At 41.5% G+C, this 17,433-nt stretch overlaps 1 protein-coding gene across 2 annotated transcripts in view; it reads right to left on the reverse strand.

The window, feature by feature from the left end:
• Positions 1-1,581: 1,581 nt before the first annotated feature.
• Obi1 (ORC ubiquitin ligase 1) overlaps positions 1,582-17,433 on the reverse strand; it is a 41,201-nt gene continuing 25,349 nt past the window's right edge. For both annotated transcript variants that reach the window (XM_050144643.1, XM_050144644.1), the window contains exon 6: positions 1,582-4,360. In XM_050144643.1, coding sequence (XP_050000600.1) covers positions 2,818-4,360 — 1,543 coding nt within the window. In that variant the 3' untranslated portion in view covers positions 1,582-2,817. The remainder of the gene's footprint in view (positions 4,361-17,433) is intronic.

The following is a 17,433-nucleotide window of genomic DNA, read 5'->3' on the forward strand; positions in this document are numbered from 1 at the left end:
CATCTGAAAATCTGTGAAGCTGCCTGTTATGAAATCAGATAGAGTAAGGGAGATTAGAATGTGATTGAAGTCAAATCTTTTATAATTATCTATCCCCTTTAGCTGAGGAAGAGAGTGGTTTTAATTATACATTAATGTAATGAATACTGTTTTAGGGAGGATGGAAGGATGCTTTTGAAGGTAAGCAGCTAACAAACATCCTGGTCCAAGAAGGATGCATTACCAGGCTAGTCATGGGCAAACTAGGCTAAAAATTTCAACTTCCATGTCAGGAATAATGATGGGATGCAAATTGATAAAAAAAAAAATAGACACATTCTTGATTATGGAATTTGTGAGGTTACTTTGTCTTGGCCCATTTGGGCTGATTATAGAAAAAGAAATAGAAATTTCTTGCAGTTTTGTAGGCTAGGAAGATTAGAATCAAGGCATCAGAGTGTTTGACACGGGCCTGTTCTTTATTGCAAAAATGGTGGCTACTAGCTATGTCTAGAACAGGCAAGCAAGTACCCTCCACCTTGCTTGCAAAACCATCAATACCACTCCGTGATGGCATAATCACTTCCCAATAGTCCTAGTTCTTAATATCATTACCTTGGGGGTTAGATTTCAATATATATAATTTGGGGGACATTCAGGCTACAGCACTTTTACATTTAACCACGACAAAAATCCCCTTAATTTCCACATGAATTCTAAACGTAGAGCTAACTGTATCATCAAAGACATTTAAACTGCCACTAGCTCTGAAAATATCCATTAGTTTTACCATGGCAAAGAAGTGAATTATTGGAAAATATGTATGATAAAACAAATACTACCCTGTTAGCTTTTCTCCCCCTTGGTTATTGTTCCTTCTGAGAGTGGAGAGCATGATTCTCTACATCATAAAAGTGATTTGTTGTGTTCCTTATGGTTTCGTTGAATCCTCAGAGTCTATTATAACTAGGGTCAGCAAATTCTTAAGGAAAAGGGCAGACAGTCCATATTTTAGGCTTCTCGAGGCACAGTGGCTGCAAGTACTCCACTCCCCTATCAGCAGCAGGCACAGACACAGTGCAGCTGCGTTCTAATAAGCCTTTATTTAAAAACACATTTGGAATTTCAGATCATTTTCTTGTCGTGTGGGCACTTTTTTTAAATTAAAAATGTGGTAACTTTATAAAACTCTTATTTTTGTTTTGTTGCCGTTTTTCTTTTTTTTTTTCTGTTTTTCTTTTTTGTTCATAGACCTTTCAAAACCAGGTGCAGGTAAGGCTGCATCTCAGAGCCGCACTGGTATGGTACCCACAATGCCCTAGGCTGCATCTCAGAGCTGCACTGGTCTGGTACCCACAATGTCCTAGGCTGCAGCTCTGAGCCACACTGGTCTGGTACCCACAATGTCCTAGGCTGCAGCTCAGAGCCACACTGGTCTGGTACCCACAATGTCCTAGGCTCCAGCCTCTGCACTATAAACACAAACAAGCACAGACCACCTTAGGTCCACAGTTGGGTCAACTGCTATATTTTAAAATGAATTGAAAATAGTATTCTAGGTCTTTAGAGACTAATCCATTATCAGAGATGACATCAAAGACATATAGTGCATATGGCATTCTTTATTCAATTCACATAAAAAATCATGCAGTGTTAAGGTAAGACAATACATGTAAAATGTTCAGTGCACATTAGATAAGTTATTAGCATACAGACTTAGTTTTACAGTCTATATGGGCATACCAAACATGTTTAAAATAATGTACTTTTAAAGCCTAAACTAAAGGTTGTGCTTAGCTCTTATATATTCCCACTCCCACTTGTTACTTTCCACAAAGAAAAACAATTGTCCTACACAATGGGTAGTCTACTAGCCAATAGGAACTTCTTTTTTCTTCTGGGTGGAGAACGGAGCAAGCACAAAGGCTCCCATGCTTACAGTTCCCACAGTGAGCAGTAACATGCAAACAAGAACTTTATCACATAAAAGGCTCCCCTGTGACACAATGGATCAAAAACCTAACAGACTGCTTTTCTACCTACACATCTGGGAAATGAAGCTAGGATGTTGAAATTCCTCCCAACCTTCCTTCCTTCCGGCCTTCCAATACATAATAATTTCTAACTTTACACACGCAGATAGACACGCTCAAAGATGAACAAATATAAACAACCTAAAAAGAATTTTCATACCAAAAATACGTTCTTTCATACTCCAGAGCATTTTTGCACACGCACGCACACATGCGCACAGACACACACAAAATGGACAGAACACAATGAAACAGGTGGCAAACCGCTATGTAAAATCTGAAAAGGTTAGCAGTGAATACTCTATGGGTGGAATGCCATTTCTCCAGCATGGTCTTGCAGAATAATTAGGCCACCACTACACATAAATAAAAAAGGACATACAAACCATTTTACTCTAGGAATAGCTTTAAAGAATAGTAAAGAAAATACTAAAACTTCTAAGAAACACAAGTTCTGAAGACAGTTAACAGGCCACCGTATCTAACGGTTAAATAAGTAATGAGAAAACAACATACAGTCAATCCAGATACATATAATATTCATTTAAAACAAAACAATGAACAATACAGAGACAAATGAAACCCTTGCCCCTAACCTCTCTGCTAAGACAGATCACCAACTAAAAGACCAAAGTTTCTACAAGATGAAGCACCCTGTAAACAGGTAAACCCACCTCTCTGACTTGACACTTTACTGAAGATTATCAGTTCATGATTTATAGAACCTTCATGAAGTGACTACAGTAACGCTGAAAGCGACCGCATCCCTTTCAGGACAAAGCCACCAGGGCATCTCTCTGGAGAGTCAGCTTTTCGTTGCTTTGGATGGGCTGGCGTTGGAAAGGCTGCTCTGTATCTTGCGCTTTGTTGACTGAGTCGCATTCTTGTTCCTCTTTTCAGGCACAAAGGAAGTAGACCACGGAGACTGAAGGTGGCTGTGGAGGCTCTGCATCTCCGAAGACATCTTGAATAAAGAGGACCCGAACCTCTGTTCTTCAAACAGTCCGTGGGAGCCGCTTAACAGGACACCCTGGGAAAACTCTGTCTGAAACAAGCAGCTCTGGGGTTTGACTTCACCAGCTCCTGAATTAGAAGTGGGGTGCAGAGAAAAATCTTCACTCATCTCTTGGTCAGATGGAGAGAGGAGAAAGAAAGAAGACGGCTTCCACTCACTGCCATTTTCTAACTGATCAGTAGTGAGAGCATTTTTGGAAAGATTCAGTTTAGGTCCTTCTTCCAACTTGTCAGGTTCCTCGAGAAACTCACTGCCTCGAGGTGACTTTGAGGAGCCCTCCAGCTCCACTGATTTAAAACCGTTACTACAAGGGCTCTTGCTGTTGTCAGACTCTGACATCATGGAATCCAGCTCGGAGATTTTGTCCAGATAAGCGGCATCCATGGACGCTTCACTGGATGTTCTTGTCCGGTTCATTTCGAGAGAGCGAATACAATTTAGTCTCTTGGACATGCATGATCCTGACCTCTCACTCAATTTTGAAGGGATTTCCCCAACAGAATTTGCTATCGTGTTCCGCTCTGAGCTGTCAAACTCCAAGCTCTGGGCATAGCTTGTAGAGCAACAATCCCAAAATCCTGTCTTTGGGGAAACAAAACAGTCTGACTTCTTTTCAGTTTCACTTTTACCTACATCGTCCTCGGAAGAGTTGTTATTGCAGGCATTTGGAGAGTCACAAAAATCATCAAATACCAGTTTTCTCAGATGGTTTGCATGCTTTTTGGAACTCCCTGCCTTGATTACAGAGTTCTCTCTGTTTTCTGGAGTATTTAGCTGAAGGCAGCTAAGGGACAAAGGAGTGCAAGGAGCCTGGAGATCATAAAGCTCTTCCTCTTTGTATGGTGCACAGTCACTTGGCTTACTGCCCCACTCTCCTTCCAAATAAGCATCCATCGGTGTCTCTCGCATAGCCAGCAGCATTTCCGTGGGCTTGGGGTATCTGTCTTTGCTCTTGGGACAGTTTGGTTCAGTCTTGCTGGTGCTTTCCTGCCTGGCAGAACTGGTGTCAGCGAGTCTGCAGCTAGATGTTGTTAGGTGAGAAGCTGAGGTGGAGGTGGCTGGGCCAGCCTGCTTCCTGGCTCCGTCACCCTGATTCTTTGATGCTACAAGCTCATCGTTGCCTTTGGGCCCCTTGCCATCTGCAGAGGGTGCCCTCTGACAAAGGCCATCCATATCTTCCTTGACCTCATCTGAGTGTTTCAGTTGTGTTACTTGCGATTCTAGTTCCTCTATATATTTATCACTTCGTTCTAGAGCTTTCTTGAGGCGATTGGTTTCTCGTTCATACTGTTCTACTTTGGACTGAAGAGCGGCAACTGTAAACCTTCCAAACCTGAAAAGAAGAGAAGGATGGTTAATGACATAGCTCGGGTTGTTTTCAATGCAAAATTTAAATACAAACTGTCCCAGCCCACATGACAGTGTGAGTTCCAGTCATGTAACAGTGTAGTCATCATGTATTCAGAACTGAACAGGACAAAGGCAATGCCAGTGTAACACCTCCAAAAAGTGATTGCACTTACATAATGCGCAGTATCAAGCACAGAACAGAAGTCTAATATGACATTTTAGTGGTAAAGTCAGACTAGCATTTGAGACAAAGGCAGAAACCTGCCGATGATTTCCTTTCCAAGAGCTAGCTATCAATCCAGCTCACATATGCATGAAGAGTTATCCCCTAAAACAATGGCAAAGATTTATGATAACATTTGAACAGTGGTCCACATCTTGAAATATTTACATTCAATCATTTTCCTATCGTACAGCAGTGTTTTACAATACATTTCTTATACAATGTCACCTTGTCAAACATAAAATGTCAATTTGAAATTCAGAAATCCTAGCTGTCTCAGGAGGGGAGGTTTTAAATACTTATTTGGACCCTTTCAATTACAGTCACTGTTGATATGAAGCTTTTTCCTGCCCTTTCTCAACACTAGGCTTTAATTCATTTCAGCTCTCCTTATTTTAGGCATTTTACAACTGTACAGGACATCAATCTCATTTCTTCCAACTTTGAAATACAAAGTCAGTACTTGTGGTTCCAATATACTATGCATAAAAACATTTTTTATACTTTCTGAAAGGGAATATTTGAGAATTACTAGAAAGAACATCAAACATTCACTCTTTACCCAGTTTTATCTATTTCCCATTATTCCGTCAAGGATGGGTACTGGGTTGCGTTGAAAAAACAATTTTAGCAGCTAGTACAGGTTGGGGTACATCTGGGGCTGGAGACACAGACTACTCCAGTTGAGAAACACATGAAATGCCAAGATTAATTCTACCTGATGAGGGGGAGGACTCGCACATAAAACTGCCTGCACATGAGACCACGAAAAATCCTTAACTTCTTTCAGCTTCTTCTTGACAACTTCCATCTAACCCACCTGCAAGAATCTGGGAGCTGTCTGTCTGTAGGAAGGTATCTTCTAAAAACTGCTGTCTTTTTCTTCCCTTTCTTCCTAGTTAAAAACTAATTACAACAAAGAAAATGTATCTGCACTAAGTCGTATGAAAAAGCACAAGGAGCCAAGAACGATTGTATCTTGTAGTCAGCCACCCGCTCTGCACAGCCATGCAGTGCCTGTCACCTATCTCCTAAGCCCTGGCCCACCTTCTCTCCTGCACAGCACTGACATCTCTGTTCTCTGGCTACTGACAGAAAAAAAGCAAGAGCAAAGGTAAATATAGAATCATCACATCTCAGGATAGAAAGGGCTTTAAGAGACGCGATTGCTGAATATTGATCTGCTCACTGCAATTAACTCAACTCCCAGAGCGCATTGCCTTCAACTTCTAAAATGCAAGACAAAAGCAAGAGACATAATAAAAACAAAAACTAAAGGAGCGGACCTCTTTGTCTTTAGACAAAGTTTGCTACTATGAGCATTTGGTTAAGCAACAACAGAAGATTTTCTTTGTTAAAAAAATATTTTGGCTTCTAAATATAGTGCAGGGCAGAGCTGGAGATGTGCAAGAGAGCTTTAGAAAGACTTTGGAGTACGTTCTGCAAACATGTTGTGAGTTCCTGATTAAAACCACTCTGGCATAACCAACCTGCATGGTTTTAAATGGAAAAACCGTGTAGCATGTTTATTTAATGCAAAGAGCAAAAGTGACAGCCTTACATTTACTCACAGAGACTGACTTTTAAGTACAGACTTTGTAACACAGAGATCCTCACATAAAAATGACCAGATGATTTAAAATCAAATAATGCCACTAGAAAGCACATCAGATGCTACCAGAGGATGCCACTGGGAACTAGTAACAAGGAAGGAATGCTCCCAAATGGATGGGTGTGCAGTACAGACACGTATATGTGCATGTGCCGAGTGCCCCCTCTCCCTTTCTGCCATACTGGCTGAGACCCAGAACATGCTATATTCTCGCTAGACTGTCAACAAGCTCCAGTGGTCCTCTTGTCCCGCTTCCAACAGCTGTATATGTGCACGCACAGCTTGTGATGTGTGCCGGGAATCCACACTCAGATGCCCATGCTTGTGCAGTGAGAGGCACTGAGTCATCTCCCCACCTCCACTTAGTTATATTTCTAAAAGAAGTACAAAGATGCTGAGATGAAGTCAGTGATAGTCCTAGTCATATTGTTTGTATTGTATTTTGGAGAGGAAAAGCCGAAGTGCCCCATCTGAACGTATATCAAGGACAGGCACGTGAAAGGAGGAGAACTAGCTCACTGCTGCAAGGGATGAACTAGCCAGGGCAATGCTGGAGAGCTCACCATGGTGGTGGTGCAGACAGGGGAGAGCTGGCGGCTGACCAACCCTGCAACTGCCCAGGCCCAGTACCAGGGCTATGAGTTGATGTCCAGGAAGAGTACCAGGGAGGATCCAGCGTCTATGACATAGATGAGGGGTCTCAAACCATCAAGGCCTGCATGTAAAGATGTGTGCATAAAGGGGTTTACTGTGCGACTTACTGCAGTTTCCATGATGAGATTTTCCCTTTCTTTCTTTTTCCCCCTCCCCCGATTTTTCTCTTAAATTTTATTTTATTGGGGAGGGGGTTGTAGGGGCAGAGGATGGATGCAAGGAGACAGGAGATGGGTGGGATTGGGATGCATGATTTGAAAGACAAAAAGAATAAAAAGTTTAAAAAAGACTCACAAGAAACCCCACCCCCCCCCCCCCCCAAAAAAAAAAAAGAAAGAAAAGAGGACAGGCAAAGCACAACTCATTGAAAAAGTTAGGCTGTTTTCTAAAAGGTCAAAGATTTCAGAACCCCAAAGTTCCATTTTAACAATTTGCAAACATAATTCTGAGTGATGGGAATTTCTTAAGAATGCTAACGGGCAAACTAACAGAAATGTATAGTCAAAACCACAGGAACTGATTTGTCTCTTGGCTTTGATGTGCCAGGGGACAAGGGACCTCTTGGTCTACATTTACTACTAGACTCTTAGAAGAATTCTTTTTTATTGCAACACAGAAAGCAATGGAGTGGCATGTCGCCTTTTATTGTGGACTTTATCAGCACAGCTTTTTAATTATAGGCTTAGCATTCTTACAGCTGCATCCAGAGAGTGTTCCTTTCACCTGAGTAAAACACGCAGACGAGATGAGTGTGACCCAGGGGTCAGGAAAGTTTAGTGATTCCAGCACACTTTTATTGAATTTGGCAAAGGTAAGCTATCACACAGAAAGAACAACGAAGCAGCACATATAATGGCATGCTTCCACAAAATAAGACAACGGACACAAGGGCTTATTTATTTTTTGGTTTTAATACTCTTTTATTCCTACTAATTCCCGATATTTCCAGAGTACATAACATTAAATGAAGCAATGCCAAGGCAAGAGGGATTTCTAAGTATCATTTAACATTACTTCCTTTTCCTGAGCAAATTTCAAATTGGTGCATTTTTATAAACATTCCATTAGAGACCAAAAAGCTTTGATTTTCAAAGTAGCAGTGATGGCCAAAGGCTTCATTATGCCAGAGAAACACTGCGAACAGTTGGGAACTGACGCTGGAGACACATCTTTGCCAGACTCTAGAGATGCTTACAGGATTTTTCAGCCTGCCAATGTTAACTGAAGTATATCTTCTGGATGAGAGAAAAAGGATACAGAGGCAAAAGCCTGTTCCTGACCCTACTAGAATACTGAGGAATGAAAGTCGTATTAATTTGACCTTTTTCTTTTGAACATTTATCTTTCCTTTTAAAGTTATTTATTGAGAATTTCATATACAAGTATATGTCATTCTTCCTCTTCTCCTCTTCCCTCTCATATGCACCCCAATTTCTCAAATCTATGGCCTCTTATCTTTCCGTTATATGTGTGTAGATTTATAAATAAACCTTCTGAAGTCATTCAGTGTTCTCAAGTGCTTAGGGCTGACCTCTCTGGATCAGCTAATTTACAGGCTGGTTCCCAGAAAGGACCGATTCTCCCTCTCCACATAGTCTTCAATTGCTTGTAGTTTTTATTCTTCTAGAAAAAAGTCCTGTGAGAACTCCTCCTTTCGTGTTGGCAATTCAATTGGTGGTGTCCATTTATTAAGGCTTGTTCAGACAACCATATTGCTGAGATTTTGGGGGTGTATCTTCCGTGTTCTACATAGAAGACACTATCTCACAGCAGACATGACTACAGTAAGAACATCTATAACAACAGAGTTCATAGGACGACTTTTTCTCCACAGCGTCTCATAAAGAAGGAACAAAATGTGTTTCAAAGGGGCCAGAAGAAAACAAACGAGGCAAAATCAATTATTAGAACCTAACGTCTGTGGAACTAACAAAGTTTCAGTATGTATGCAATTAGCCAGTTGAGAAACTTTGGCCTTTCTCATTTATAACCCCAATTAAAGGACTAAATACAATAAGCACAGGGGATTGGCAAGACTACCAACTCCAGAAAGGTTCTTCCTCAAAGACTTGATCATATTCTTATTTTGTGTGTGTGCACCTGCGTGAGTGCATGTGTGCACATGTGCTTCCCCCACAGCATGAATGTGGGAGTCAGCGGACAAAAGGCAGAAGCAGTTCTCTCCTCCACTCAGGCTGGAAGGCTTGGCAGCAGATGCCTTTACCTGCTGACCACCCTAAGCATGGTATTCTGGAAAAACCATTTGCCTTCTCTTAACATATGGGAATCAGTCATCAGGCTGGGCACACACCAGCCATCACCTTGCTTTCGGGAGGGAGCAGAATCTTTGACTTCCTGCTTTTTCCTTACCTACTAACTGAGGCAGCCAAACAAAGTGAAAGCACTTGGAGTCTGGACTGTTTTTTTTTTTTTTTTTCTTTTTTCTTTTTTTTTGAGACAGGGTTTCTCTGTGGTTTTGGAGCCTGTCCTGGAACTAGCTCTTGTAGACCAGGCTGGTCTCGAACTCACAGAGATCCGCCTGCCTCTGCCTCCCAAGTGCTGGGATCTAAGGCGTGCGTCACCACCGCCCGGCTCTGGACTGGTTTTTGTGCCCTAGCTTCTCTGACAAATTTCAGTGCTATTAAGTATTAAGTTACGTATCAAAGTCTATTTCAAGACGCTTATTTTAAAATCCACATGACTCTGGAAAAGAGGCAAAATAATAGCAGGTCCAGAGTCCATGCTCAACTAACTGCAAACACCTCGAGAAGGGCGTGCAGGTTGTCCTGGCAGTAGATGGCAGAATCTGATGATCCTTCCTTTCAAACGCTCTTTAGAACTAACTATGGCATGCCCAGTTTTCTGCAGATGGCTCTACTGTGCTGTGAAATGTCTTTGTAGAGCTCTGGAATACCTTCTCAACTCTGGCCAAACTGTTGTCTCGCCATCTAGTTAATAACAAGCATAAGAGAAGAGAAACCCTAAGTTTCTATGACCAGAATCTTGGCATAACAAGAAGCCCTTGTCTTTGGAGCTGAGACATCATCCACTGGGCTTATGCTGAAGCACTGAGAAGGCCAAACCACAAAAGTAACACGTGACAGTGTTTAGGGAATGGTGTCTTCAGGTTAAAGCTACATGATTGCTGATAACCTGTTCCCTAGTATGGCTCCTTATGGCTACTTGGTAGGCAAAGATTTTAAAGACGTGGTGTGTTAAGTGCTTTGCACCTTCATTTTCTGGTTATCTGGTTAGAGATAAGTATTTCCTGGGCTGGCAGGAGGATTCAGCAGGTAAAGGTGCTTGTGCAATGCCTGATGGTGACCTGAGTTCAGGGAACCCTGACTGCTCTTTGGGCTGACGAAGGAGGGGGACTTGATTGGGGGAGGGGAAGGGAAATGGGAGGCGGTGGCGGGGAAGAGACAGAAATCTTTCGTAAATAAATAAATAAAAATTAAAAAAAAATAAAAAAAAAAAAAAAAGGAAACACACATGGTGAAAGAGAGATAATTCCAGCAAGCTGTTCTAACACTTGCAGCACACGGGATGCAAGCATCAAACCCTCATAGCATACATATACTCTCACACAAAATAAATAAGTAAATATGGCAAAAAGAAAAGAAAAAAGACACCAAACTATCCTGGGCTAGAAGGGAAGCTAAGAAGCACCGTATATGCCTCTGTAGCCAGTTAGCTCTCTCTTTAGGGTTGTGACCATGTGTTTACTGCCATCTTGAATCTTTTTTTTCTTTTGCTATTGTTTTTCCAATTTTAATATTTCCTTTACCAGTCCAGTATGTACTGTATTGCTAGCAGTGTGTCCACGGCTGCTTATCACTAGAGATCATTATATTAATATTGAACCCTATTCTTAAGAAACATGTAAATTGTTGATGGGTCGTCCCATTATTCTAAGATTTCTATATTGCTAAGTGCTATCTTACTCCATAAAATAAGACAAATATATAATATTCTTACATTATAATATTTTAAAATCCATGAGTATCTTAGGTTTTCTACTGCTGTGAAGAGACACCATGACCATGGCAAATTTTACAAAGGGAAACATTTACTTGGGGGCGGGCTTACAGTTTCAGAGGTTTATTCCACTATCTTCATTAATAGTGCCACTCCCTATGTGTCAAGCATCAAACATATCAGTCTATGGGGGCCGAACCTATACAATGACTATAAAAAGGAAAGCACACTTTTATCTCTGACTTCCCAGAGTATCACATATTTAGCGAACACAGTGACTGCTGCAGCCCTGATGCTGACACTGGGAGCAGCACCACGGTGCACTGGGTGTCTGCTGTAAACCCCTCTTCCTTCCACGTTCAGTCAGGAGCTGAGTATGGTTACAGTGCCTGGAACACCAACACAGGATTCCAGGTTGGAGGCCATCTGGGAGGCACAGAGAGACCCTCTCTCAAAACAATAGCAAGATAGAATCTACTTGGCAAGCTTTCAAATAGAGAACAGGGTTGAAAACAACAGCAACACCATTTTAAACTAAACATGCACTTAGACTTAAAGGGTTACACTGCTGACATTCTCGTGAGAAATGACCTATACGTTGGGCCACATCTGTGAAGAGAGACACACTAATCCCTTTGAAGACAAGTCTCTAGTAAAGCATGGGCCCACACAAGGTCACTTAGGGTCACAATGGCAACTACAGACTGTGTTTTTTGCTAGCTTTTTTCCTTTCTTGTACCACTGGTGAGAGACTTGGTCTCTAGTCCTTTGCTCAGAAACTCTAACTAGTGAATCACCTTTCCCACACCCTAGCACCCAGCAAGCACTATTCTCTCTATGCTATCAGCGATACAGATCCATTTTAATGTGAGATAAATCTCATTTTTTGGGAAAAAATTTAGGAAAGGATTGCCTTTGAAGTTTGCATGATAATAATCATTCATGAAAAAATACCATTTTATATCTTTTTATATTTACAGAGTAAAAACAGGCATACTTCCAAAGCATAGTAATCATAACAAAATCTCAGTAGTAGAAAACACTACTGATGAGTGCTAAGTCATTGAAAACTCCCCAGACAAGTACTGGCATATGCATTTTTTCACTTTAGCTAAATCTGCTCATTCTTTTTCTGTTCCTTCTCTCTGTATAAGGAACAGTAAGAATAAGACGAAGAACTGTGATCTGGCTACTCTGTAATTATTCAGATGAGTTACTGAGGACTAGTGTATGCTCAGAGGGCTATAAGAAGGACTACAAGGTAAGTAAAAGCCATCCTTCCTGTTCTCAAAAGTTCATTATAATCTCTCTGACAATCACACTGCTCAGCTACAGCACTGCCAGCACCTAAAATGTACTATCAACACAATAAAGACAAGGCTACAGAAAACTGCACTAAGTGTCTATCACCAATTAGCTGTCTATCCTGAGAAGGCCCCTCAGGCGCCCAGCCCAAGGGCTTGAGCACTAGCTGCTGTCACAGTCTGGCCCCAGGGTATCATCTGCTTCCCCAGACAGTCTACAAGTTCTCCTTCTGGGAAAACCAAAGGGCAGAACAGAATCAGTCACCAGATCAGGCTGGGGTCAAATACCAGGAATTGTGTTTGTCAGAGCAGAATCTGGAGGGAAAAAAAGATGCTGGAAAGAATAGGTCAAGGGGGAAGAGCAACCCTAGCCAGCCAGGTGAGCAGTGGCTAAGAAAGGGAGTGGACTGGCATGTGGTCCTTGAGGAAAAGCAGACTCAGGAATTAGAACTGAGCCACAGCATAGAGCCAGAACAGAGCTAGATAATCCAGTTTACACAGAGACTCAGACAAGAAATCCAGGACTGGAGAATCTCTTACACACCTCCACCTCCTGTGGTTTCCTCTCAAACTTCCGATTTCTGTCATGCCTTAGAGAACCTTCTGAAAATCTCAGTTCACTTGAAGATCTCTTCATTTGGAGAAAATGCTAATCTCTGATGTCCTGTTATCTTAAAACTCTCACACATTTTTTGAGGACAGAAAAAACTTAAACATCTTCCCACACTGGTTAGTTTACTCTAAGTGGTGATGGAGCAGAGTGAACAGACAGCTTCCTCCTGTCAGTCCCAGAACAGAAAGCTACATGTGCACACCAGATATATATTTACATAGTGTAAACATACGTACATGCATTTGCAAATACATCTAAGTGCCCTTGGGCTGGCACAATGAGTCCTCACTAAGTTTTAATGCTGATCCCGCAGCAGGACTGATACCACTTTAATGAGTATCAGAATAATCAAAACCAAAGAGAGGCATGGCACAACTTGGCCTAGAGAAATTGTGGATGTCCTCACAGATAGTAACACTGGGCTGGATTTTAAAGAATGGGTAGCCATTACCTAATAATAATGATAATAATAATAATACTGGACAAGACGAGGGAAGACGAGGAAGAAGGTGTGAGCCAAGGTATGTAAGTACAGCAGGATAAAGACAAATATGTGAGCTCAGGGAGAAACTCCACATGACTAGAACAGAAAGAAAACAAGGCAAGAGAAAATACAAGGAAGTTTAAAGGTCAAGCACTCAAAGCCTTGTAGACCAGAGTTAGAAATTTGAGTTTTACTATGAAGGTGACTGGGATACATCAAATGTCATCAGATAGAAGAGCAAGAAGATCAGATTTATAGTCTAGATTTCAGGTAACAATAAAGTAGATACTTGAGGTTCAGGAGACTCTCAAGGGAGAAGAAGCAAAGAGTGAGGTTGAACAAGAAATTACTTTTATCTAGGCTACTGGGAATTAGATGAGACCTTACAAATGTAAGTCCGAGAGGAATGTTCAAAAGGACATCTGAACAGCCAGGTGTGGAATGAGGAAAAATAGTCAAACTAAGACTAACATTTCCATACTTGGCAACCTGATGAGTAGTGAAATTGCTGACAAAGACACAAATAAACCAAGAGTATACACAGTTTTCTGCACATGATGGAGTACAGTGGGCATACTTATTTAGACACGAGTGTATAAACAGTTTTCTGCACAGGATGGAGTATGGAATATAGTGGGTATACTTATTTAGACACAGACAAAGAAACATCCCATTCCTTCATTCTTTGTTACAGTTGTGGTGGTCTGAATGAGAGAGGCCCCCAAAGGTTCATAAACTTGAATGTTTGGTCCCCAGTTGGTAGAACTGTCTGGGAAGGATTAGGAAGTGTGGCCTAGTTGGAGGAGGTGGGTCACTAGGGGTGACATTTGAGTTTTTCTCTTCCTCTGCCTACTGTCTTTAGACAAAGATGTGTGCTCTCAGTTACTGCTCCAATGCTATGTCTGTCTGCCCCCATGCTCCCCATCATAATGGCCAACGAGTAAATCCTGAATCTGTAAGAAAGCGCCCAATTAAATGCTTTCTTTTATAATCTACCTTGGACACACTGTCTCATTACAGCAACAGAACAGTAATTAGGGTACATGTTATAAAAAGATACAGAAATAATTCCTTTAATCCTCTCAATATATTATCTATATAAATTGAGAGTATCAATAAGCTAAACAATGTGCTTAATGTTATCTACTGTTAACTTGTTTATTTAACCAATACTTACCAAGTGCTTAAGAGGTTTAAGAGTCCTGGACGTAAAAGATATAGGGTGCAACATTCTTAGTCTTTTGAATTAAGAGTTCAGAATTGAAGAACAATGAACTGAACACGGTAATTTAAGAAAATGAAAGACTAAATTGAGCATGCTGTAAGACTGGCTGAGTATAACTATGCACTCTGCTATAAGTACATTCAAAACTTTAATTGCTTAACCTCGAGTATAACCTTTATGGTAGGTAAGTTTCATTGGCCCATTTCACAGTAGCTAGTGTTCAGTCCTAGAGAGCTCAAGCATCAACATATTTGAATGTTTCCCTGTATGATTTTCTTCTGGTCTGACAAGAAATGGTAAGGCAATGGAAAGCAATGAAGGCAGGGGCTGGTCTCAACAACATGGCCAGGAACAGTGACTGCTGACTGACAGCGGCAGCTAACCAAGATCAGGAAGCAGAGCATTCCAAGCAGAGGACGCCAGCCCTGCATGTTCTATAAACAGAAGGCCAGGAAAGCTGGAGGAGGGCAGCTGGGAACGTGGAGAAGGAAGACGACAGGACAGAGGAGCGTATGCGGAGTCTGGATTTCATTTCTGGAAAATACGGTGCAGTTTCAATAGGAAATTTAAGCCAGCCACTTGATTTAGTCTGTACTATAGACAATTTCTGAGTGTACTAGAAAATGAATTATGCAGAGAACACAGGGACAGAGTGGAAGCACAGAAAACTGGATTCAGGCAGTCTGTCTCTGGAACTAAGACCTTAACCACCATGCTTTGTGCTGACAGGAGTAGAAAATGTAAGCATGAGTCTGCAGTTAAGGAAAGGAAGTGAGGCCAATGTTTTACCTTTGTTTCTAGACAGTCGGACACACTGGTAGCAGATTATTAAAGTCACAGCAGGCAAATCGGTTCAAGAGATACAAATGTAGTAAGAAGGTAAGGAATGTCAGGCTATAATCCAGGAGCGTATCGCTTCCTTTCTAGTGCCCTTGTTTTCTACTAAAATGACGTGGTTCTTACTGTCAGAGAACTTTAGCTTTCCCTAAAGGAAAGGTGGGCATGGGTGAACACAGGTCTACCCAAAAGTCTTGAGGTTGTTGAAAAAATAAATCTATTATTTAAGTCAAACAGTGTATGTATTTTGTTCTGGAAGCCTGAGGTGACTCATTCTTTTCTACTCAGGTGTCTAAAGTGCACTCTTCTAGGTGACTTAGAGAATAGTCTGCTCAAACTGAGGGCTGTATCAGAAAATAATATCATGTTACTGTGTAAGAATTATTCCTTTACACTTGACAACTAGACAAAAGGAAAATAATTAGTCAAGGCACTTCCTATGCAGAGAAGGAAATGAATGGGTGATTTTTGTATATTCGTATTTACTTTTAAATTCTTGGAATTTCATATTCTTTTCTACATAAACATAAGTACTCTGTCGTGAACCATATCTGGGCATTTTCAGCTGTGATCAGCCAGTCCCTGAATCCCTCCAGGGTTTACTGATGCAGAGTAAACAAGGCTATAAATCACATACAATACATTTAATACCTCAATGCTTTGCAAATTGATCTGGAATAGGGGTCAGCTCAAAGCACTGTCCAAATGAAACTCTTCCCTTCCCGTGGAGAGAAGGCATGCACGTTAGAGACTGCAAATGCTACAGGGAGGCTGATTCAGATGTGGGGCAGCTTGTTTACAAGTGGAGGGAGGCCAGATTTCCTCAGGTGAGATTCTCCAGTTATTTATTTGGTAGAAGTCATGGATATTTAAAAGCATACATCTTTGTGGCTGGCATTAAACTTGAAATCTGGTGGGCAACTTTTCAAGAAATAAAAGCTACAAACAAAATAGCTTTCATTCCATTCAGCACGCTGTGGGAAACGACTAATGGATAAGCATTACTGTGACTGGCAGGGCGAGCTGCCAATAACAGGGATTCGAGCCCACATAAAAGCAACACTTTCTCAGGTTATTTCACTAATTTGTCAGTAAGACGTTATCTGACAAGAAGGAAGAGCAGGGCGTAGAGAACACGGAGAAGGGAACATCTGAGAGTAAAAGTTCTCCCTTTGTCAGCACTGGTTGTGTGGTCAGGATATACTTCCTCCATTCCCTAAACCATACTGCATCCAACAAGAGCTGTTTCTTCTCTGGTAGGATACACGTCTATCATTTACTTTTGTCTTCTTACAATGAGCAAGTAAGTCAGAAGCAGAGAAATGATGGCATTCTGACATACATCCTGCAAGGAGACCACACACCTTGGCATCCATACTGCCTTCTCATTTGCCTGTTTCCTCCTGTGGATGGGTGGGTTGGGGAGTGAGGACTCCAAAAGTTCTCTCATCTCTTTTCCATCTTCCCCCTTAACTCCTAGTTCTTCCTCACCACTTTAGATAGACAAATCACAATGCTAAGCAGGTCAAAACTTAGAACTTCTAACAGGGTGAAGTCTCCACCATCATAAAAGGAGGAGTCAATTCATTTCATTACAGTTTCAAATTGGTAGTTCAAACACCCCACTTTATTTCCTGCAACTGCGAAGTGCTCTGATGGAGGTGGGTCTTGTAATAATAAAGAAACTGCCTCGGCCCTCATAGGACAGAAAATTAGGTAGGCGGAGTAGACAGAAGAGGATGCTGGGAAAAAGAAGCTTAGGGAAAGAGTCGCCATGATGCTCCCACTCCAGACAGACGCAGGTTAAGATCCTCTCTGATGGCGCCCAGACGTGATGGGCTAAATCCATTTAAAAACCTGAGAGGGCTTAAGAAGGAGAGAGAGAGAATTTAAGACAGCTTTTTGCTGTTTCTGGGTTGCGTGCTGCAAAGAAATTGTCCTGACTCGGCAGCAGGAAAAAACTGGCTGTTTTAAAATGCCGGCTTTCTGGGCTGTGCCGCCATTGTGATCTCTGTCTGGCTCCGGTGGGAGACAGAGCTTATGAATGGAGCATTTGGATTAAAGTGCTACGATTTGTTTGATGGCAACTAGACTGCTGTGTGCCTAAAAGGGGGACATTGTGTGCC

Source organism: Alexandromys fortis, unplaced genomic scaffold (genome assembly GCF_014885135.2).
Source record: "Alexandromys fortis isolate MF-2015 unplaced genomic scaffold, M_Fortis_MF-2015_v1.1 scaffold_43, whole genome shotgun sequence".
In the NCBI taxonomy this organism is placed as follows: domain Eukaryota; kingdom Metazoa; phylum Chordata; class Mammalia; order Rodentia; family Cricetidae; genus Alexandromys; species Alexandromys fortis.